Source organism: Cheilinus undulatus, linkage group 21, assembly GCF_018320785.1.
Source record: "Cheilinus undulatus linkage group 21, ASM1832078v1, whole genome shotgun sequence".
NCBI classification, from domain to species: Eukaryota; Metazoa; Chordata; class Actinopteri; order Labriformes; family Labridae; genus Cheilinus; species Cheilinus undulatus.
The window spans coordinates 30,693,426-30,716,751 of NC_054885.1; the positions used below are offsets into that span (position 1 = coordinate 30,693,426).

General features: G+C 38.6%; 2 protein-coding genes across 3 annotated transcripts; one reads left to right on the plus strand and one right to left on the minus strand.

The window, feature by feature from the left end:
* Positions 1–1,513: 1,513 nt before the first annotated feature.
* LOC121503782 (transmembrane channel-like protein 6) lies at positions 1,514–17,890 on the minus strand. 2 transcript variants are annotated; one of them, XM_041778337.1, is made up of 20 exons: positions 17,640–17,875; positions 16,092–16,186; positions 14,986–15,117; positions 14,761–14,910; positions 14,567–14,675; positions 14,404–14,491; positions 14,056–14,325; positions 11,887–12,107; positions 11,409–11,553; positions 10,849–10,992; positions 10,413–10,570; positions 7,342–7,432; positions 7,065–7,162; positions 6,886–6,981; positions 6,736–6,811; positions 6,515–6,648; positions 4,503–4,679; positions 4,285–4,363; positions 2,021–2,102; positions 1,514–1,883 (listed from the first exon to the last, which is right to left on the minus strand). In XM_041778337.1, the coding sequence occupies exons 1-19, from the start codon at positions 17,693–17,695 to the stop codon at positions 2,022–2,024; spliced, it is 2,400 nt and encodes a 799-aa protein (XP_041634271.1). In that variant the 5' UTR covers positions 17,696–17,875; the 3' UTR covers positions 1,514–1,883; position 2,021. The 2 variants fall into 2 exon arrangements, with proteins under 2 accessions (XP_041634271.1, XP_041634272.1); XM_041778338.1 differs by lacking the exons at positions 1,514–1,883; positions 2,021–2,102; positions 4,285–4,363 and having other exon boundaries at positions 4,541–4,679; positions 6,515–6,643; positions 17,640–17,890.
* A 1,777-nt stretch (positions 17,891–19,667) lies between these two features.
* On the plus strand, positions 19,668–22,971 carry syngr2a (synaptogyrin 2a). Its single transcript, XM_041778619.1, has 4 exons — positions 19,668–19,892; positions 21,097–21,334; positions 21,470–21,603; positions 21,710–22,971. Exons 1-4 carry the CDS (start codon positions 19,794–19,796, stop codon positions 21,902–21,904), a joined length of 666 nt encoding a protein of 221 aa, XP_041634553.1. The 5' UTR covers positions 19,668–19,793; the 3' UTR covers positions 21,905–22,971.
* The last annotated feature ends 355 nt before the right edge of the window (positions 22,972–23,326 follow it).

The window sequence follows — 23,326 nt, forward strand, 5'->3', positions numbered from 1 at the left end:
CTGCCGGAAAAGGAAATCAGTATCTCTATAAAACTCCTTAGCAGATGGAAGTACATGAAATGCTATAAAATCTCCTGGTAGATGGCTGACAGCGTTGACTCTGGACTTGATAAAGCACCGTGGACCAACAGCAGCAGATGACATGACAACTAAACCATCACTGACCATGGAAACCGAAAACACTGGACTATAAGCACTGAAGAATTCTGTGTCTCTCTGATCTGCATCAAGACTCTGGACCTTGAGTTAAAAATGAAATTCAAAATGTACATTTATCTGAAAACAGGACTTTGGACAACCAAGGAAGGGCCCAGATATTTTTCTCCTTAGCCCAGGTAAGACGCTGATGACATCTGATATTCAGGAGTGGCTCCACAATAAATACACGACACTTGTAGTCCATCACCTGGATTTTTCTGTGTGGGAGCTCTTGATCCTCTGACTCCAGCCTCAGTCCTTGTGAAGCTCCCCCAAGTTCTTGAATCTGCTTTGTCTGACAATCCTCTGAAGGCTGAGCTCAGCCCATTCAGCAGTGACCTTCTGAGGCTTACCCTCCTTCTCGAGGGAGACAATGAATGTCCTCTAGACGAGAGTCAAGTCAGCAGTCTTCCTCATGGTTGTGGTTGTGTAATAAACCAGAATGAGAGAATGAAGGCCCAGGAAACCTTTGGAAATTTTCCACAACATCCTAACATTTTGAGATGGTGGATTTTTGATCTTTGTGAATTGTAGACCGTATTCATCAAGAAACAAACAAACAAACATGATATTCAATTTTTTTTAAGATGCACTGGTAAGAATTAAGCAGGGCCATTTTAAAATTTTGCTGATTTTGTTTGCAAATTGCCTTTATTTTGGATCAAATAGAGGACACAGGTCTAAATAGTCAGTTTAATTTTCCACACTTTGTTTCCAAGAAACTGTGAGCACCGTCTCGCTAGCTGTTCACTAACACTTGTCTAATATGCTATAGGATCAGTCTTACTCCAGTGAAGGGGTTTTATTTCAAATAACCATCATTAGGAGTTTATTCACCATTGTGTTGTCTGTTTTTTTCCTCTGTGATTATACAACGTAAAAACTAATTTTCCCAAAAAGTGAAATACTTGATGACAAAAGGTGTGAATTACATTTGACTTGTCTAGGTTTTTTTTTTTTTTTTTTTTTTTTTAAGTGAAATGAGACATTAAGGTGCCATAGTGTATTTATCCTACATCAGTGTGACTGCGGTGAAATGTTGCAGTGACTAAACCAAAGCATTATGACAGGGACAATAAAGCATGTCACTAAAAAAATATTGAACTAATTTTGGACCCTAATTTATTGTGATTAATGCTGACAGCCCTAGTTAAAAGTGTACTTAACACTGCAGCACCATAGGTGTTACATAATTGAACCGAATAGTTCCGATGAACTACACCTGAAAATACTTAAAAGCTTTTGACGATCAGATAAAGAATACGAAGATGACTGCTATCTGTCAAAATGGCAAACAGCATAGCTGACAGCTCCATCAGTCCATCACAGATTTATTTTTGTCTCAAAAGATTCAAGATCATACATCAAAAAATTATTCATAAAAATATCAGCACATAAAATACATTTCCTGACTAAACTTAAGAGCTCTATGTTTGAATAAATAGTCATTTCCACATCACAATAAATCAGACACACTACATTAATCCTTATTCAGTACTCACCAAATATCCTACAATATACAGTATATGAAAACAATACTTTACAGTGATTGGTTAAGTTCGTTAAATGTCATTTCTGAAGGTTTTCAGCCAATTTAGCTCAACATATCAAAGTGAAGATGCCTGTCACTGACGAGACAATATCTGCAAGTTGTTCTGGTATGTTGTAAATGCTGTTCAGCCAGACTGTGGGGTAAAAGAGGAAAAACATTTCAATGGAAGATAGTTTGTCTTCACAGGTTTTTAAATTGGGTCATAAAACTGTCTGCAAATAAAGGAATAATCCGTCAAACACAAAGAGAAACAGTGTGAATATTACCCACCTTAACTACGAGGGGAAACTAGACTGCTGCGTTCATGAAGATTTTGCAGATTGGTGACGAGGAACTTTTTATCCAGACCCTCCTGCAAAGAAAAAAAGATATACACATTACACCTACATTGGCTGACCACTTTATTAGGTAAACCAGTTAAACTGCTCATAAACACAAATATCTAATCAGCCAATCACATGGCGGAAAGCAACACAAGGAAATAAGTACACAGTCTTGTACTTCTGCCTTTTTCTCTGTTCTCGAATGCAGTTTCTTGCACTGATTGAATTGATTTATGGTCATAAGTATTCAGGTAGCTGGTCAGCTTGGTACAGGCATTTAAATGGATGTAATAAGGATATTTCAAAATGTCTATGGAGGATTTGAATGGCAAATTTTACTTCTGGAATGAGAGCATCAGAAAAAGTGGAATTACACGGATGGGTGTTACTGATTTACAAGGATGAAGGAACTCCATATCCCACAATCCATTGCATTTAATTCTATCCATTCCTAGGAATGGTTTTTCAAGGTTTAAAACCATACATGTACCTTTTTTAATGCATCTTTATTTTACTTTTTGGATTTTAAATGATAATGTTGTTATATATCATTTTTATGTATATGCTTCTTCATACTACGGGAGCATTTACTGATGTCATCAACAGACATTTCCATATCGAACACTCGCCATCCTGTGACACCCTAGGATTGGGGGTACTGTAATATTTTTGGCTGGGATCATGGATAAACTGTTTTTTCTTGAAAAGAGGTTGTTATCTTTTGAACTTTTAACTTGTTCAGGAGCATATATCATTGTTTCACGCTCAGGTAGCTCAATGAGTTACCTTTTAGTGTTTTTTATTCTTATTTGAGCACGTTTTCATTCAAATATATTTAATTTAAATTTATTTTCATTTCATTTGATATTTTATTCTACATTTTAACCTAACTTCAAGTGTTTTCTCGATGTAAACCTTTAAGATGGCGTTTCCTCACTTTGTACTTGTACTAACTAACTTAGTATTAAATTCCTGTTCTTTTGGTGTCTTATATTTATGATGTTTTGGGGAGTTTTGCCAACATTGTGTATGGATTGTGGAGTGGGGGTTATAGAGGGTTGGGTGGGATGGGGTAGGGTCATATTTTCTTTAATGTCCTTTTATATATTTGTTTTAAAGCACTTCGATCTATGCTGCTATGTATGAGAAGTGCTATATAAATAGTTTGATTGACTGATGGGAAGTCTAAGATGGAAACTTATTTGACAACTTGCCTGAAAATCAAATCCCTAATAGAGAAAATGAATGAATTTTACTTCCAGAGCCACACTGATGAGATCTATTGTATGAAATGCTAGATGCAGATTATACATTTTACAATAATGGGAGAAATATACCATAAGAAAATATGTTTTAAAAAATGTTTTTGGAAGGTGTCTTAGGACCCTCCTCTCAGTGTCAAGACCCCCCAAGGGGGTCCCAACCTCCACTTTGAAACCCATTAATTTAAGTGACTTTGAGAACTGGCCAGATATTTTGTCTTTTTCTCACCTATTTCTTTAAGTACTCGAGATTGTTAAGTGTGATAATTCCAGTAGATCAGCAGCAGACCAGACCGTTTGGTACAGACAACCATGGCTCATTCAAAGTCACTTAAATACTTGGCTTCCAACGTAGGGTCCAGGACCCCATCAGGGGGGCACCGGAGATTTCAGAGGGGGCGGGACGGGTCTGCTCTGAGACGGTTAAAATAGCACATATCAAAACAAATACTTACAAATAGTGTCTTTGGTAGGAGCATTTGTGTTTAGGGCTTTTCGTAGGGAAATAAATGATTAAAAAATAATTAAAATTGATATTAGTTTTTGATCGCAATGAATCTTGTTTTTTTGCAGGTTGGTCTTGGAGTGGCACAAAGAAGAACAGTTGGGAACTACTGACTTCAATCAACTTTCTTCCCCATTCTGATGCTCGGTTTTAATGTCACCATATCGTGTTGATCATGTCTACAAGTCTACATTGGTTGCTTCCATGCGATTGGCTGATTAGATATTTGTGTTAATGAGCAGCTGAACAGGTATACCTAATAAAGTGGTCGGTGAGTTTACTTCTTTGCAGCCGTAAACATCATCCACCCATTCAAGGGTGCCCATAAAAGGGGACACCCCTTCATTTTTGGCAGACAATTTTTTAAAACATTTCAGCCAATATTTTAAGACCAAGTTTATGTAAAGCTCAAAATATTAGTGAAAAAGTTTTAGCATTACTTACATTTGCAATTTGCTTTTCTAACTGTCTGATGATTTTCTTCTGCCCGTCAACAACTTGAGCTTGAAAGTAAATCACCATTCTGGAAAAGGAGAAAGCACAACAGATAGTTTTCAAGTACACACTTAACACAATTCTTAGAAAATAAAAGATACAGAATGAACTTAAATGGATAATTCAAAGGTTTCTTTAAACATTGTTAAAACCATGTCTCTGCTTACAGAAATACTCCTGTAGCAAGGAATAAGACCAGCGGGTTCTCCAGCAGAGTGTTGTAGGCCCAGCTGAGCCACGACAGGATGGGGTGGGAGTCTTTCAGCTCCTGAGCCCACCGGTGCCCCGACTCAAACATGGTGGTGAGATTCCTGAAAGGGCCGCATGCTGACGAGGGTTTAGTCCTGAGGACGACGCACAACATAGTCTGTACAGGGAAAACTTATTCACATCTTGTCCCCTTAAAGAGCACTAAAGAGGGCACAGTGTCAAATTTTGTATACTAGGAGCACACTAACGAGTGCAATTTACCAAATTTTGTCAACTGAAGTGGGCAATATTCGGCAACGTGAAAACTTTAGTGATTTTTCAAGGGCACTTCATTAAAAACTGTTAACTTTAACTTCACCTTGCCTTATTTGTCAATTTAGAGGAAACATCAAAGAACACTTTGCCAAATATTGTCAATTAAGAGGGCACTAGAGCAGCGGTTTTCAAACTTTTTTTGTGCAAGGTTAACCTAAGATCAAGCCAGAATCTCAAGGCACACCATATTCATATCTGTGCAAAACAGTCACTTCAACATGTCACTTAATCTTTAGTAGGGATGCACAATATTGGATTTTTGTCTGTATCCAGTTTGCCAGTTTATTACAAATTCATTTTAGCCAGTATCAATATTAAAACATATATTTCAGATGTAAAACTTAAATTCTGACCAACTCTGCAAACTTATTTGGACATAAAAAAACAATATTACAGCAGACATAGGCCCATATTTGTGGCCAGTATGACTGTTTTTTATAGCTGATATAAGCCAATATTTACACAAGTATAGGCTGATATAGGCCAATTTTGTCAGTCAATATGGGCTGATATTTACAGCCCTTTCAGGCTGATAATTACAGTTTAAATAGGACTATATTTACAGCTGATAAAGGATGCTTTTTAGAGCAGATATATGCCAACATTTTAATGAAATACAGGCTGATATTTACAGCCAATGTAGGCCAGCATTTACAACCAACATCTTGTAAATATCAGTGCAAATTTTCCTACCTGCTTTTATTGATAATTAAATTTTTAAGCAAATATCTGCCATTACTGATATTATGCAAATTATATAGTGCATTCCTAATCTCTAGTCGTATAGTTGTTGTATTGACATGTAGTTTTACAATTTCCCAAAGCACACCTAATCCACCTAATGCAGTGAAAACCACTGCACTAGAGAGAGAGAGAAGTTTGTTAGATATTGTCAACTATAGCTGCTAGAGAGGGCACTTTACCAAATAATGTCAATTCAGAGGCCACTTTGACAATATCTGTCCCTTTAAATTGTCAATATCTGGCAATTTAGAGAGCACTTTAACAAATAATGTCAATTTAGAGGGCACTTAAGTCAGTACACTGTCAAATATTGTCTACTTTGACGGCACATAGTTGAATTTTATCCGTTTAGAGAGCACCTTAAAGGGCACTTCATCATATCCATCTACCAGCATGGTATCTAAAAATGTACTTTGGTAGCATTTTTTCAAACATGTTAATTATTAGAAGAAAAGTACAGGACTACTTTTTAGTATGAAAATGTTCAGCTGTGCAGAATCACTGCCCTACCACCCTATAATAATGGACACTATCAAATAAATAACTTTCCATCAGAGGGAATGCTGACAAATGTCTGTTAAATCAAACATTGACATATTTAATTTAGAAAGAAAAACCTTGCACTTACAAAGAAAAAGTAAGAGGAATGTTTTCTTTACCATTGTATGAGAGCACACTCAGACTACAAGTGAAATGTCACATTACAGTCATATATTAATTTAAATTAACACACTGGGTTTATGGTGAGTATGCTTGAACACAATCCCAGCCTGTCACTGTGTTCAAAGTGTGTTTTTAGAAAGATATGTGAGTCTGAAGTCGAGGAATTTGTAGATGCCTCTCAGTGTCAAAACGTTGTGTTAGCATCATAGTCATTGAGAGAGAGGAGGACATTGTTTGTTGCACTCACGTCCAAATTGCATAAGTGACAGACGCGGCAGCTCCGAGAAATGAGGGGAAGCACAAAAGAAAGATGAACAGAGTTGTCATCTGGCTGGCCCTCCAGGGCTTTCTGGAGGCCTGGCAGTTGAGGAGAAGACTGCTCTAGGAGGAGAAAGAATGTTGAAGTTATCATGAAATCTGAGCAGACCCAATTTGGGATGTTGAAACGACACCTGCTGATGCACCAACCTTCTTCATGTAAAACAGAACAAACAGTTTTATGATCTGGACTGCTGGGAGGAGTGGAGCGAACAGAACACCAAGCCTGGGAGGAAACACTTATTTTAGTCCACTTTTTTAAAACCAAATCAGATTTTTTAAAGCACAACGTGAAACTACCAAGTGAGACTTTGACCGTATATGAGCTCGAGCACATTACGAGCAATGTCAAACACCGGCTTCCTGTTCCTTTCCAGCACCCACTTAGAGAAGAGCCTACGGAGAGAAGATAACTCTGGATTAACATACATTTCTTGCTCTTAAAAGCTGCATTATTTGTGTGTAAAGTCTCCACTAGCCTCCACAGAAATTCTCCCAAAAATGTTTGAAGCACAGTGAAGACAAAGTCCATGAGGAGCAGGCGATACAGCTCCTGGCCCACAAAGTCCTCCCAACACTGTTGACAACAGGAACATCCCCAAAAATAAGGTTAGGTGACATTTTTAGGACTGGAATTCACAACCAAATGTGAAATCATTTACTGTATCCAAAGGGCAAATTTTTAACAGATTGCACAGTTCATTGTTGCCCCACAGCTATAATTACAAGAAGCTCAAACATGAGAAGGCTTCTTACCTGTAAACCAAGACTTTCTGGTTCTACCGCAATTCTGCCCAGCCAACGGAAACAAAGCACGGCAACAATACTGACCTTCAGCAGCAGGTTCCTAAGAACATGATGAGATTATTCCTTTAACACTAGCCTCTATGGTTCAAATCTTACATTATATAGAACGACAGAACATTCTGTTATAACAGTTTTGTTTGTTTGTTGGTTACCTCTGTCGTTTATGCAATTTCTGTGTGCAACTATTGTTGACTGGTTTTTCCATTTTATTGATCTATAGTCTCTTTTCTACAGCATTCTTTGTGGATGCCAATTTCTATATTGCTGATTTGAAAATTATACTAAAACTTGACATTATGGGCATTATATCCTCTAAATCCATCGTAAACTTACGTATATGCCATGATAAAAAGAAATCAAAGAGAAGATTTTTATATGAAAAAGTATTGGAATCACCTTTTAAAAATTATTTATCATTCAAAAAGAGGTGTTTGGGGAAGTAATTATGCCTTCTGTTTTACAACTCTAGCTATGAAGACCTTGCCTGACAATACTGTATAAACCCTTTAAAATGGCTGGATCTGACTACAGATGTTTTGGTCTTTTATGATTCCACAATGTCAGCCTATGCAACATTAAATTGAAGGTAAAGCTTTCTGGGGCCCAGAGTGATGGAGGGGCCCATTAAGGTTTACAAAGACATGGTCCACCCTTCAATTAAGCTGTAATGAGCTTTTAGTTTAAACCAACATAGTCATCCATCCATCCGCGGGACATAGTCATTATTTACCAATTAAAACACATATTTGATTTATCGTTGCCTGGTTCAAAGTGTAAACCTGTTCTTGATATGAAATGAACATTTATTTTTGTAATATTAACGGACCCATTGGATTAGGACAAAAATGCCAGTGTGCGTAACGATGCTAAGGCCTGCAACCTTTTTTCTGTCTGCTCTGATGCTGATTAGAGCCAGACCCAGGAGGTGCATGTCAACCAGGATTCTAGTACTAATGCTACAAATCACTATGCATGTGTTGACATTATTAAATGACATCAGGGGATGGCATATTCATTTGGCATGTGAGTGGCCCGGCCGTTTCTGTGGGCAGGCATATGAATCTGTTCCGCCGTGGTCTGTAACAATCGGAAGGACTTTTTACATTTTATCAGTGAGTTAAATGTGTGGTTTGGTTAGCAGAAAGCAAGTGGTGTCATTTTCAGGGATCAACCCAGTGTATTACAATCCCCAGAACAATTTGAAATTTAATAAAAATAAACTATTTAATGTCAAAGAGAAACAGATTTCTACCAAGTAATGTCAGCTATACTAGTACAAAAACATGTACGGTATAATAAGTGACTGCAGAAATATTCACACACCTTAGAGTGACTGACCTAATTCAACAGGGATCCAGCCAATTGATGCTACTAGTCTTACAGTTAGTGAAATGGGGATCACCTGTGTGCAGTCTCAAATAACTGTAGTATAAAGACACCTGTGTCTGGAAGGCCCTGTCACTGGTGAATCAGTATCCTTGGCTGCCATTACACTATAAAAACAAAAGAACACTCCAAGCAACTTAAAAAAAAAAGGTTATTAAAAAGTATAAGTCAGGGGATGGATACTAAAAAAATCCAAGGCACTGAACATCCCCCAGAGTTCAGTTAAATCCATCAACAAGAAATGGAAGAAATATGGCACATGTGTAAATCTGCCTAGATCAGGCTGTCCTTACAATTTAAGTGACCGTACAAGAAGGAGACTAGTGAGAGAGGCCACCAAGACATCTGTGACTACTCTAGGAGTTATAAGCTTCAGTAGCTGAGATGAGAGACTCTGCATACAACAACTGTTCCCCGGGTTCTTCAGCAGTCAAAGCTTTATGGGAGAATGGCAAAGAGAAAGCCACTGTTGAAGGAAACTCATTAAATCTTAACTAGAGTTTGCCAAAACACATCTGTGAGAGTCCATGGTCAAGTGGATGAAAGTTCTTCTGTCTGATGAGAACAAAATGTTGCTTATAGGTCATCAGACAAGACACCAAACACTGCACATCACCACAAACACACCATCCCCACTGTGAAGCATGGTGGAGGCAGCATCATGCTGTGGGGATGCCTCAGAGCACCTGGCTTTGGAAGGCTTGTAAAGGTAGTGAGTAAAATTTTATTCAGTCTACAAGAGAACTGTGATTCAGGAGAAGATTAATTTCCAGCAAGACAATGACCTGCAGCCTCATGGAGGCTTTTTAAAGATAAATACAGAGTCCAATAGTTACACCTGGGCAAGAGAAGTAGCAAAAATATTTGATAAGGCTGGTCTCCAATATATATAGAGGAATAAATTGAGGTGTCATGTCAACCAAATCAAATCAATACTTTCTGAGAAGTATAAACAAAATTGGGCTGAGGAAGTTGTATGTAAACCTAAATTAAGAACTTATAATCTGGTTAAAAGAGTTTACAGTCCAGAGCTCTATGTTACTCTAAACCTAACTAGGGCTCAGAGATCTGTCTGTCAGCTCAGATGTGGCATCCTTCCTCTTGCTCTGGAAACAGGTCGCTTCCATGCTGTATCTGAGGAAGAGCGAACGTGTGTGTTGTGTGATTTGGGTGAAGTTGAAAATGAAATGCCCTTTTTATTCTATTGTCCTCTATATCACAATCTAAGATGTCAGCTTTTCTATAAAATGTCTGCAGAGTGTCCTGATTTGTTTTCTATGTCTGATGAAGAAAGACTCAAATTTTTGTTTACTCACAAAGTGTTTCAACTTGCACAATTTGTGCTGAATGCTTTTCAACAGCATAAGAGGACACTTTATATTTGACTAAAGCTGCTGTCTAATAACAAGTGTAAAGTGTAATTGCTAATAAGCAACATTTTGTTAACACTTGATTTGTTCCTGTCTGATATGTACTGTGATGAGTTGCTCTCATCTTTGCTTGATTGCTCTTATTTGTTTTGTATTTCAGTGTCTTGTAAGCCCGTGAGGGCTGGGCACCTCTTTTGGTGTATGGCACAATGAAATAATAATAAATAAAACAAACAAAACAACAAACATAATTCTCCTTCTCACCTGAAGATGGAGACATAGACTCGTACACCAGGTGAGTCATGCTTCTCTATCCATGCACACAAGTTGAAGAAGCCAGGGAGCAAGAGGTTAACACCAGACACCACTGCAGACAGGAGCAGCAGCTCAGTCTCTTTAAAATTCCTCTGCTTTATGCCGCTCTGTGAAGGAAAAATACTTTGTCAGGTGAAGTCGCCCAATCTCTTAAAAGCGATACCTAAAAGACTGGTGGTAACTCATAGATTTAAAACTTTTTTATGAAATGATCTGTATGAATGTCAAGCATAAAATTAAAATCAACCATGTGAAACATCTGCCAGGAAACAAAAAGGAGAAGTTACTGCTGTGAGATCCTTTGTTATCAGTTACTGCTGCAGTACATTCTTGAGAAAATGACTATAGCTGCTCTGAACAAGGGTGTTGTGTTGTTTTCTCTAACCTCTGACAGGAAATGGACTGCCATGGTGCCCAGAAAAATGCTGACCAGAGATGATGTCCACACTAACAGATGCACTATGAAGCCGCAAAGTCGCTGCGTGCAGCTCTTCTCATCTTCTCCACTGATCATTTCAGACAACAGCTCCTGGGGGGGAAAGTTTGATGGTTGAGCTACATTAAAAGGCTTATAGTGTTAAACATTTGATCACTGGCCATTGATTTAATTTTAAAGCAGATTTTCTATTGTCACACAAAAAAATGCCTTCTGTAGCTTATTTTTGTGTTTGAGGTCATACTGTGAAGAGTCACATAGGGTGTTAAATGCATCTTCTACGGCTTCCTGTGAGTGTGAACTAGCCGAGCACAAACTAAAATAGCACTTCAATAGTGTGAAGAAGCAGATGTCTAGCACTTATAATGAACTGTACAGTCAGTTTGATCACATTGAAAATGATCAAGCTGATCTCGCCATTGGGAAAAAACTAGAGAATAATTTGACAGTCATTAAAAAACATATCCATGCTTCAATAGGAGGGTAAGAATATTCAAATGATGGCATACTTTGAGCTCAGTGCTGATTTTCTCAGACTGCAGTCCCACAGACGTCTTCTTGCTGACTTTAAAGTCCCAGGAGCAGAAAACTTTCACAGCCAGATTGCCACTGGACTTGAGGACTTGAAAACTCCTACTGAAGGACTTTGACACACTGCAGGAGAGAGTCACATGATAAAACTAGAAAAGCACTCGGAGAGTGCAGACCTCTGCCATTAGCCCTATCTCCCAATAGTACAGAATCCTTTAAAAAATTCCTGGATCCAGACGGTGACCCGGATCACTCCCAAAATCCAATTAGTTCTTCTTTATGCCATTTGGGACATTTCCTGAAAATTTCATCAAAATCCATCCATAACTTTTTGAGTTATGTTGCTAACAAACAAACAAACGCTGCCAATCACATAACCTCCTTGTTGGAGGTAACTATGCAGCAAAGATGTTGTCAGATTAAATTAACACAGAAGTTATCCACTTATTGTCCAACCTGTACACTAGGATGATGCAGATGATGAAGAAGGCGATGGGGATGGTGAAGAAGTAGGCAGCAGGGATGCTGTACAGCACTATCTGAGGTTCATCTGTATCACAGACTGGCAGGTTAGGAGATTCAGCAGGGGAGCGGCTGCTTGGATCAACAACTTGACAGGTGTGCATAAAGGTGTTGGTGTAGTAACCATAAAACATCAAACTCTGAGTGAGGAAACCCTGCCAGGGACAAAAGGTGAAGATCTGGTTCAAGAAAGTGCCATTAAGATAAACATCTATGCAATGGAAGACAAAAAAAAACACACACAAAAGACATAGCATTGTGCTATTGCAGGAGCAAAATGTCAAGCTTTTCTCATGGAAATTCCAGAGACTGGAAATGCCATGAAAATGCAATCTCCACATAACCTTTCCTTGCTTACACACAAAAAGGTAGGGTTGAAGAGGACCTTAAGCCTCCTGCCAAACAGCTACAATGTGCTCACCTGTCAAAAAATCACCTATGCTGCCAGTGAAGCAAATTTATCCATAACTTTAAGCCAAAAATAATTCACAGTTCCCATAAAAGCATTCACCATCTTGAATGTTTTACCTTTTGTTGATTTTAAATCAATCAAGGTCAAAATAATTTTGCTTTTAGAAGGAAAAATACAACAACAAAAAAACCTCTTTAATGTGAAAATGAAAACAGATTTCTACAAATTAATTTAAAGAAAAACATGTAAGGTAAAAATAAGGCTACGTTCACACTGCAGGCCTTGATGCTCAATTCTGATCTTTTAACTGCAGAGTGAATGCAGCCTAAGTGACTGCATAAATATTTAACCCCTTTAAAGTGGCTGACTGTATTCAACAGAGGTCCAACCAAATGGTGCTAATAGTCTCACAATTAACGAAATGAGGATCACCTGGGTGCAGTGAATGTGTCTCAAGTGATTGTAGTATAAGGACACCACTGTCTGGAAGGTCCAGTCACTGGTTAGTCAGTATTCCTGGCTACCATTACACCATAAAAACAAAAGAACACTCCAAGCAACTCAGAGAAAATGTTATTGAAAAGTAAAAGTCAGGGGATGGATACACAAAAATCTCCAAGGCACTGAACATTAGTTAAATCCATCACCAAGAAATGGAAGGAATATGGCACATGTGTAAATCTGCCTGAATCAGGCCGTCCTCACAAACTGAGCAAGACCCTTTATATATGATTTAAGACCCTATCACGTCTTCAATTCCTAACCCATTCCTTTAGCACCACACTTTTATAAATTTTGTTCTAAGATAAAAATGTTACAAAACAGAAAGAAAATGCATATAGTACTACTTACTGTAGCTTCCTTGAAGCATTTTGAGATTAGACACTAAGAAAAAGATGCTGATTTTGTAGCTGACAGTGTAAGCTCTGATTTTTTACTTAAGAAGCCTAAAGTAAAATCAAAATGAATCTCTCTCTCTCTCTTTCTCCAAAGGCAGAAAAACAAAGCTAAAACCCTTCTAATGAATATAAACAACTGAAACAGCATAAAAAAATAAGACTTTTTGTCTTGCATTTGAGACTTTAATTCTTTTAAAAAACCTATATTTTCACTTAATATATACCTGCTGTATGTGCTCTCTGGGTGTCCTTGCATATTACCAGGGGCATGGGAAAATAATCTGTTGAAAAAATAACTTCTGCATCTTTAGGGTGATGTAAGGGATGGATATTGCAACAATATTGTGTTATTTGCTGGCTCACTATATTATTCTACCCTCTAGGGTGGTGTGCAGGGTGGATTTAGCAAGTAAGCATGGCCTAGGGTACTGTTCAGGTGGGTAGTAGGGGTGCCATGCCCTCCTTGTTGTGCTGTGGATGTTCCAGGGGCACATAAAATGCCAGAGGTTTCTAGGTATTACAAGGGGTGAAAGGTACGAACAAAAGAAGTGCCATTGATTTCGGCCTTGGCTGCAGAGCAACAGACGTGTGTGTCGACATGTGTTGAGCTTGACTCCGGCTGCCCTCCCCCTCTCTCCAGGCCTGGGTTGTGGCATAGGGCTCCATGAATCTTTAGTACCCTACATGACTAAAACTTACGCACATGACTGTTTATTGCAACAATACTGTGTTATTTGTCAGCTCACATTAGTATTGTACTTGCTTCTCTAATGTAATGTATGGCTATCTTACCGTTCCTGCAAGAAGCTCGAGACCAGTGAAAGTGCTGACATGGGAGTCATAAAGAGAAGAAGGAGAGGGAGGGTTGACTGCTTGAGGGAAGACCAGGAACAGGCCATTGATGATGAAGAGGAGGAGGTTGAAGAGCAGAAGGGTACGTAGAAACAAGAAGTAGGAGAGGACTCCGGTTCCAAAACGTCCACTCAGCTTCTTCATGGGTGAATGCCACAACTGAAGGGAAGCGAGGACAGGGAGGCAGCTGAACCAGCAGCTGCGCCAAGTCTGAAAAGGAAACAGCATCAGAGTTAGATCAATACAAACATTATTGGGTTGATCATGCAGCATAGAGTGTGTACTAACCCTGGAAACGTACACACGCAGACGACTGTAGCATGGAATATTTCTGCTTAAGAGTGAACTTTCAGCAATGTCATGGAAAGCAAGACGCCTAAGACAAGATATTTGAAGATGTTATTCAAAATGTTTTTATTTTACAAGTCGTTAGTGGTTTCAGCATATATACCTGACTTCCATCTTATCTGTCAGGCTAAGTGGCATAGCTCGCAGCTTGCGAATCCGGTCATTAACTGAAAGGTCTCTAAGGTTAGACGCCACCTCCTCCATCCTGTTTTCTGCAAACACAAAAAGTTAGAATATTTTCAATGCAAGGAATCATTCCAGTTAAATATATTAGAAGCTTAGCATTCTACTTCTCACCTTCAGCACATATTTCCTCCATGTCTGTGAGGACAAAGTTATCCTGGATAGTTCTGGAGGGCTGAGAGGAATCTTGGAAGGTGGTTCGATGTCTGTGCAGCTGAGATGAGTTTCTGGCATTCTGGGAAATAACTGCAGCACTGCTAGGTCCTGAGTGGATAAGGACTTTTAGTTGAAGCAGGTGTGAACAAGAGTGAGGACAGAAGGGAGAGATTTTTATTTTACCGGCAGTGCGACTGGGCATGGAGGAGAGAACTTTTAGGGTCGCAGCTGACCAGCAGTGCCTCTGCAGAGAGCTTGTTTGCATCATGGAAGCCGACTCCTCTCTTGTGTGGCTCGTCGCAGTTGATGAAGTGTCTTAAATATACATGAAAGAACCTCTCAGACCAGATTATTCTCTTTAATCCTTGACCCAAAACAAATTACATTGAAAGGAATTTAATACTCAGAAGAAAATGTTGCATGTTTGTAAAGTACAACCCTAATTCCCAAAAAGTTGGGGTGCTGTGCTGTGTAAAATCTTTTAAAAAAAACAGAATCTAATGATTTGCAAATCTCATAAATCCATGTTTTATTCCCATAACAGCATAAGCAACATGTAAGATGAAAAGTCACACTCAGCTTTGCACCAAAGCTCATTTAAATTCCACTGAGGCTAAATGTAAAACTGTTCTGTGGACAGATGGATCAAAAATTTGGAAACCATGGGTGCCGTTTCTTTTGGACTAAAGAGGAGATGGATCATCCAGCTTGTTATCAGTACACAGTTCGAAAGCCTGCATCTCTGATGGTATAGGGTTGCTTTAGTGCCTATGATGTGGGCACTAAAGTATGAAAATGCAGTAAAAGATTATTTAAATTATGTTATTGTGCTTTTTTTAAATTAGCATATTTGAGTGCTGATAAATAATAAATTACACATTTTTGCTCCATTAGATCAGTCTTCTCAAAGACCATGTCAGTGAGTTTTAAGAATAAAACTTTAAAGAATTATTGGTGAATGACACCAATCCTCCAAGGTGGACTGTTAAACATTTATGTTCATTTAGTCAAGACCAGATGGTAAACTGTGTCCATCAGAAAGGTAAAACTGTAGTTTCTGATTGCAGAGCACTGTACCACTGTAAGGCACAATTGGAACTCAATTTAAGGTTATTTAAATCCATTGTTTTTATGTTTTTGTTTTTTTCAGTATGAACTGTCTTTAAATGGTCTAAAAAGTTTGTTTAAACTCTGTAAACTCTTTAAAACAGTTTGTGTATGGACGGTGCTGCATGAATAAACTCTTTACTTAAATCTATACATTGAAGTAAAGTGGAAAGAAAGTGCACCTGTGCATTCCCTGAAATCGTCCATCTGTATGGTTTCAGGACACCTCTGGGTGCTGGTTGTTGAATCCTGACTTGGTTCATCTTCTCCCAAGTTCCTGATGGAGAGTAATCCACCAGAAGAAATAATTATCCAGAGTCCCCAAAGGCATTGCTTTGAGCACCCTAACTACAGCAGCAGACACAGTAAAGGAAGTAGGGAGAGTGGGGAGATTTGTGCCAGGGGGTGAAGTAGTGCCACCCTTTGTTTCTAGAAAACCATGGAAGAAATTGGTCATGTGACCACATATTTTTGAAGAGCCATCCATTTTACTCATCATGCAAAGAAAAGAGACACGTGGCATGAGAGGCAAGCACATTTTAGCTCAAAAAACTGTTTTTTGCCTTTCAAAGTAAAACTTCTATGATCAGGGTTTTTTTTATTGTTGTGTCTGAACAATTATAGATAAGTTTGAAAACATTTCACACATGTTTCAGTGCTTTAGTAGGCTACACAATGAATCTATATAGTCAGCATGTTGTTAGCGCTAAACTGCTGGATCATGCTAGTTTTTCAAAATGGTGGGGCTGGGGTGATTTGTGCCAAAGGGCCTGTGCCAGTGGCACAACTTAACCCACACAGCCAGACCCAAATATCCACAAATCCAGACCCGCTAAGTTTTTAAGTGGCCTAAGTCACAATGGGATGTTCAGAAATTGGCTTAAGACATTTCATTCTTATATGTTATCTATTGCCAGAGCCTTTTTTGCCTGAAATGATTCACAAATATCATATATTCAGTATTTCAGTTTTTTGTTTTCCCAAAAACTAGAAAACATGACTTATGCCAATAGTTTAATAGGGTGATATCTAAATAAACCTTAAATGAGTAATTTTGTATTGATTTGTCTTGCTTTACAGTTTATCAGATTAAAATGTTCTGTTTTACTTCAATTATCACTGGCACAATTTACCCTGGTGTATTCTCCCGAAAGGCACAACCTACCTCGCTCTGGGGGCAAGTTTTGCCATGAGACCACTTTTTTTCTGAAAGCTATATTTCTTAAACAGATTATTTCAGATCCAAAGTTATTGTTCCCAGGAATGCACCACATCCTGAAATATATGTACATACTTAATTTGGGGGCACTGCTGTCATGGCCTCACTTTAAAGTCATTTTGAGGGAAAAAAAACTGGCACAATTCACCCCACTCTCCCCTTAACTTAGTAAACTTGAATACTTAAAATGTAAAATGCAACCCTCAATGTTTGTGCATTAAACGGTGAATCAGGCCAACATCATACAAGCTTCACATGCAGGAAATTCTGAAAAGGTTTCTCCACATAGTAGGAACATGGATGCTTTCTGAAGAGAGTTGCATCATCCGCAGAGGAACTAGTTAATTCTTGAAACTAGCAGACAGTCCTATTCGTAAGTGATCTAATGTAAGGATAATTAAGCACTTAATCCATCACTATATGGTCAAAGAGAGCAAATGTCCTTAATCATCAAGAGTAAAAGTAAAGCTGCTGTACTATTCCTAAATAAAAGTAAAACACGTCGACTTACTCATAGTCTGAGTCCGTTTGAGAAATGTTGACCTTAGAGCCCACACTGTGTGCCATGACTGCTGATATTCTTGATGCTCTCCGTTAGCTTCTGTATGAAACATCACATAATAGTCTTCACAGCAGAGGGTTACATTGGGTACTGCATCACTGTGATCTTAACAGTTTAAGTACATTAACACTTCCTCTATCGTTCTTTCTCACTCTCTCTGCACAGCTGTGCCTTATTTGCATTTTGTGAAGCTGCATCCTACGCAGTCCAGTAAAGATGTTTGATGTGGGTTATTTTTGTAGTGCGTCCATAGGGTCATGGCAATAAAAAGCACCTCACTGTCCTTTTTTTTCCCTTTCCTTCTTTGTTTTTTTACTTATCACAATGCTGGTGATGTGTGTCCCAAAGGCACTTAAAGGAGATAGTTTGCTTGTGTGAGCTCAGATGTATGAGTGTGTATCTCCTCCTTGTGGCCACACGAGGCATTACAACAGTGCGTGAATTAACCATAGATGTATACAGTCTAGAATTAACCAGTGTCAAACCTGCTTCACTAGTAAAAACACTGCTTGAAAACTGGTTAATTAAATCAAATAGGATAAATAAATTGCAACCATCCTAATTTATTAATCCGGGAGACATATGCCAGACAAATTTGGTTGTAAAATGAAAGAAAGAGAAAATCTTACATTGTAAAAAGTGGGATTTGTCATCTCTTTTCATACCGATGATTAATTACTGACATCTAGTGGCCAAAGATAGGAAGAATAAAAATATGGAAATTTATTTCAGAAACAAATCATCTCATTTAGTAACAGTTCTAAAGAGGAAATTTGTTCTTAAAACGCTTTGACAATATTCTGACATTCACCAGAGTTTTCTTTTGGCAAATTAAGAACACAGGTGTGAACAATTTAGCACTTTAAAAATGTGTCGTTAATCCCACGCAGGTTTCACTTGGAGATTTTCTTAAGAACATGTTTAAGAAAAATCGTTTGAACATGTGAATGAGGCCCAAAGTGGTTAAACTTTGGTTAGCTACAAATTAAGTTGGTCCTAATTTGATCCTATAGTTACCCTGCAGTTTTAATGACATGTCGAGGAAGACTTAATCAGAAAATATTCAAAAAATAAGCCAACTGGAAAATGTAGTTGGGGATTAACTCATAAACTATTTGATGCTTAATAAAGTCATGTAGCCTCTCCAACAAGATTTTCTCCAAAACTTTAGACAGGATGCTGGCTAAGGCAATAGGCCTGTAGTTATTTACACTGCACAGCTTACCAGCCTCATCTTTAACAACTGGAACCAATAGTACAGACAATATTGAGTCAGGTAATAATCCGTGAATCATGAAACCAATAAAGCAGATTGCCAAAAGAGGGGCTAACCTCTGACAGGCATATTTTAGTTGTTCGGCAGTTATTAATTTATTAGTTTATTAATTAAAATAATAACCAACTAATATTGCTAGATTTGTGGAAAATGGTAAATAGGAGTAAAAATGTGTTCTTAAGGCCAATATCCTCTTTTGCATCTAGATCATTTTTGCTTGCTCCTTCCTGGTAAACCACCCTCGCTGTCTTGTAGGTACTTTTCCTTGCGTTCACGTGCTCCTTTGAATGCTCGGAGTTTTCATTTGTGAACGTCGGCCTTTCGACCCATGCGTTAGGAAACTAAATGTGTATTTGATTTTACATTTTAAAACTACAATAATTGGTTCTAAATTGGTAGTAACTATCTTTTACAGCCCTTTTTGGCGAAAACTATTTATTTGGAGCGAAAATATTTGCTACTCTAGAATGGATTAAAATCTTTCGACAGTTAAATCAACGACAGCTTGGTGCATCAGTTCTGCAAATTTGACAAATCCGGTTCAAAGAAGCTCTTCGACGTTATCAGCTGTTGTCCCGACTTGAAGAAGTCGTCGTGCGAGATTTCCATGTCAGCGACTCACTTTTCCAATTCCGACATCCCCTTAAACGCACCTGTATTTACTGATCTGTGCTCTCGCAGGTCTGGGAGCGCGTGGACGCTTCAGAGCAGGGGCGGTCTTTGAAAAGTTTTCAGGAAGCTCTGTCACAAAACGAAACTGTCCTAACTTTGACGAGAGGACCGTCTCGTAGCAGTTTTTTTCAACTGTTCTCACTTTTTGGTGGAAAATGCAGAGCAGTGCCTACGGGGCCTCATTGGCTGGCGGTGCCTTTGATTTAGAGAGTTTTATCAAGCAGCCACAGACCATTTTGCGCTGCCTGAGCTGGGTGAGTGAGCACACGGAAACGTTGGTTAGCCTCAAAGCTAGCAGCTGTCACATCACAAGGTTTATGTTAACAGATGTGGGCTGCCAGGGTCTACACAGATAAGTGAGTGATGCAGGTTTTAAGCTTTATTGACAGTGAACAGTGATCTCGAACTGTGTGTGTCATTACAATTAGACATAAATGCACCAACAACTGGACTTTAATGTTATTTTCTGAGCTAACGTTTGTTAGCATACCCCGTGCTGTGTCACAGTACCTGCTAGTTTTCCAACTTCTTTGATACGTTTGTTAGCCACGGTTGCCTGAAAGCTCAACAAAGAATACCTCTGTTTTACACAGATTTACTTTAGTTTTAGAAGTTTATTAACTTCTTCATATTTTTTACGGCACCGGTTTGAACTTAATTTGCAGCTTTATAATGTTAAACATTGCACGAAAGTATGCTTAAGCGTGCCCTACTTTTTCTGCACTCCTCAAAGACGACTGGTGTCTGCTACCCTTGTCTATTCTGATAGGCCATCACACATTTTAAGCTCCATTATAAAATGTTTGTCACTTTTGTGGACACCTGAGGATCTTTGAATATGTGTGGGGTCCTGAGGCAGTTAAAAGTGTCCATAATGTACTCCTTAAGATTTTTGTCATATCTGAAGGCAATTGGAAACCAAAGCAGAGACGCCAGATAAGTGAAATATGTGTGTACAATGTAACTAGCAGCTGATTTCAGCATTTATCATATCTTAAAAATGGAAGTAAGTAAATGAAATAGTTTCTGATGAGGCAGGGTTGCATGCTAAATAGGTCTGGTTTGATGCAATCAACCACCCTTATAGAAAACATTAAGTTCAAAATAGGGCACACCTTAGAGAGGCAGCGCTGTAACTGAATAGATAGTAAGACCAGACATTTATCACATACCTAATCAGCTGATTAGTTATGTCACTGCTTTCTAGTTTTGTGGATCAGGAACAGAAGAAGTAGCTTTTTTGATAGATCAGGGATTCAACATTTTTGTCCAGCCTCACTTTTAAATTAGCAGATGTTCTGTTATGCCATTATATAATTTGTCTTTTTATGGTGAAAACATTCTTGTGATGTGAATCATGTGATCAGAATCATGTGGTCCCACACGACACTCGACTTAAAGCATGCATTTTTCACACCCTCCCAATTGCCATTAACCCTTTGTGTCCCTTCTTTGCAGTTATTTGCCATAGTGGTCTTTGCAACCATCACTGCAGAGGGCTATGTTAACCCAGTGACCAAGCAAGACGTCAAGTGCATGTTTAATGAAAATGACAGTGCCTGCAGCTATGGGGTGGGAATTGGAGTCTTGGCCTTCTTGGCTTGTGTGGTCTTCCTCATACTGGATGCCTACTTCCCACAAATCAGCAATGCCAAAGAGAGAAAATACATTGTTACTGCAGATTTAGTCTTCTCAGGTAAGATCTGGATTTGACTTGTCGTTGTTCAAGCTTGGATTAAGGAAGTGTGCCCAAAAACAGGAACTGCGGCATAGTTGCATACTTTGTCTTGATTATTTATTTTACTGCTTCCAATTGTGACATTTCAAACAGCTGCCTGGACATTCCTGTGGTTCATCTGCTTCTGCGTTCTGGCCAACCAGTGGTCCAAAACCAGTAGCTCTTCTGTCACCGGTGATGCTGCACGGGCTGTCATTGCCTTCTCCTTCTTCTCAATTATCACCTGGGTGAGACTCTCACTACTTTGTGAATTTGACTAACAAAATCATATGATAACACTGCACTTTCCCTAGTGTGCCATCTAAAAGCTCCACTTACTGGTTGACTCCACAGGCTCTTCTTTCCTACTTTGCTTACGGACGGTATCGCCAAGGCGTCAGTGACTTTGGCCAGGAGTACAGAGACCCTGCAAATGACCAATTCCCTCCTGCGTCATATCCCAGCAGCAGCGGCCCTCCAGGCTACCAGCAGTCGCCTTTCTCCCACGGCCAGGATCAGCCAGGGGAGTACCAACCTCCAGCTTATTGATGGACTAAGATTCAAACACATGAATCCAACAGGGAAGTTTTAAGGAAAGATGCATACCAACGGTTCTATATACATCTTGAACTGTTCACTGCACTCCACATTTCTTCCTGCAGAGCTTGTTTTGGGTGCACTGATGGTTTTATGTTTTTAATGAGTCCATTTCATTTTTGGAGATAGTTTGATGGGAGTTTGCCATGTTGCTTACACACAGCAGCTTTAAAGTGATATTTTATGTTTGGAAGTGTTCCTGATAAGAGAAAGTAGGAATGTGCCAACAGGTTATTTCAGTGCCCTTTTTTGGTTAAGTGAGCATTTTAATACCATTTATTTTGTTGCAGGGAAATCTGCTTTAAATTGCTAAGTTGGATAGTTAATTTTGAATCTGTTACTGTTCAGTGCATATAAACACATTGCCATTACTTTCAGGTTCATGTAAAACAGTGCAGGATTGATGCACTTAGGAATGTTTTGTAATTTGACCACAAAAAATATTTAATCAGGGTGCATTGAATGTATTCCCTTTTACTACTGTAATGCAAAGTCATTTTTCTTTTTAATAATCAACCACTGAAAAAATGCTTTTATGCACTGAAAAAAAGTGTGTTTCTTTGGGTAGTTGATCGCCAATATCTGATTGAAGATAGTTAATTTTATTCTTTCAGTTCCTACTAGTTAAATTTTTATATTTTAAAAAAGATTTTGTTTAAGGTAGCCAAACCATTTATCTGTATCAGCTACCTCTGTTGTAGGTCTAAGTGCCTTTCTTGAGTGCAGTTGACAGTTTATTTTTATCGGAAATATCCAATTATGCCATAGACTTGTCAGAAATTTGGAGACTTTGGGATAAGAAAAAAACATATTTATTGTCTGGACAATCAAACCACACTTTTTCCTGTGTTACTTTCCAGCTGACTCCACTATGATCACACTGTAGTTCCTCCTTTTCCATATGTTGCAGTTTCACTGTTGTACTCAGTGGCTTTACATGACTTCCCATTTAAGTGCCTTTTACAGTATTCTGTATCACACAGGGTTTGCCAAATAAAAAGACCTTTTTTTGTTTTAAACTGATGACTCAGCGAATGGTTTGTGTCCTCTTCTGAAGACAAAGCCGGACTTGGTGTAGGGTGGAGCTTGCTTTGCAAATATTTGACTGGTGGTTGTGTTGATGACTGTGGAGGAGCTAGTGAACTCTGAAGACAGCACTGTGATAAGACAATAAAATATCTGCAAAGTTAAACAAAAGAACTAAAAGACATGTAGGGAAAAGGACAGTAAGTGTCTCAATCTTCCCTTTTCTGGTGTTACATCTGCATTCGTTAAAGGAATGTAATCCCTAGATCTTACAGTTCCTCATTGCAGTGTTATAAATAAATAAATGTCATACAGTATGGTTCTTGTCCGCACTTTTAAAGCGTTAAG

Excerpts from the sequence above, each read along its gene's own strand:
- syngr2a (XM_041778619.1), top strand. The coding sequence starts at position 19,794 with ATGCAGAGCAGTGCCTACGGGGCCTCATTGGCTGGCGGTGCCTTTGAT. Across the intron at positions 19,893-21,096 it reads TTTTGCGCTGCCTGAGCTGG|TTATTTGCCATAGTGGTCTT; the intron begins GTGAGTGAGCAC and ends CCTTCTTTGCAG. Across the intron at positions 21,604-21,709 it reads TCTTCTCAATTATCACCTGG|GCTCTTCTTTCCTACTTTGC; the intron begins GTGAGACTCTCA and ends TTGACTCCACAG.
- LOC121503782 (XM_041778337.1), bottom strand. The coding sequence starts at position 17,695 with ATGGCACACAGTGTGGGCTCTAAGGTCAACATTTCTCAAACGGACTCA. Across the intron at positions 15,118-16,091 it reads CGATTTCAGGGAATGCACAG|ACACTTCATCAACTGCGACG; the intron begins GTGCACTTTCTT and ends TGTATATTTAAG. Across the intron at positions 7,163-7,341 it reads CAGAAAGTCTTGGTTTACAG|TGTTGGGAGGACTTTGTGGG; the intron begins GTAAGAAGCCTT and ends TGTTGTCAACAG.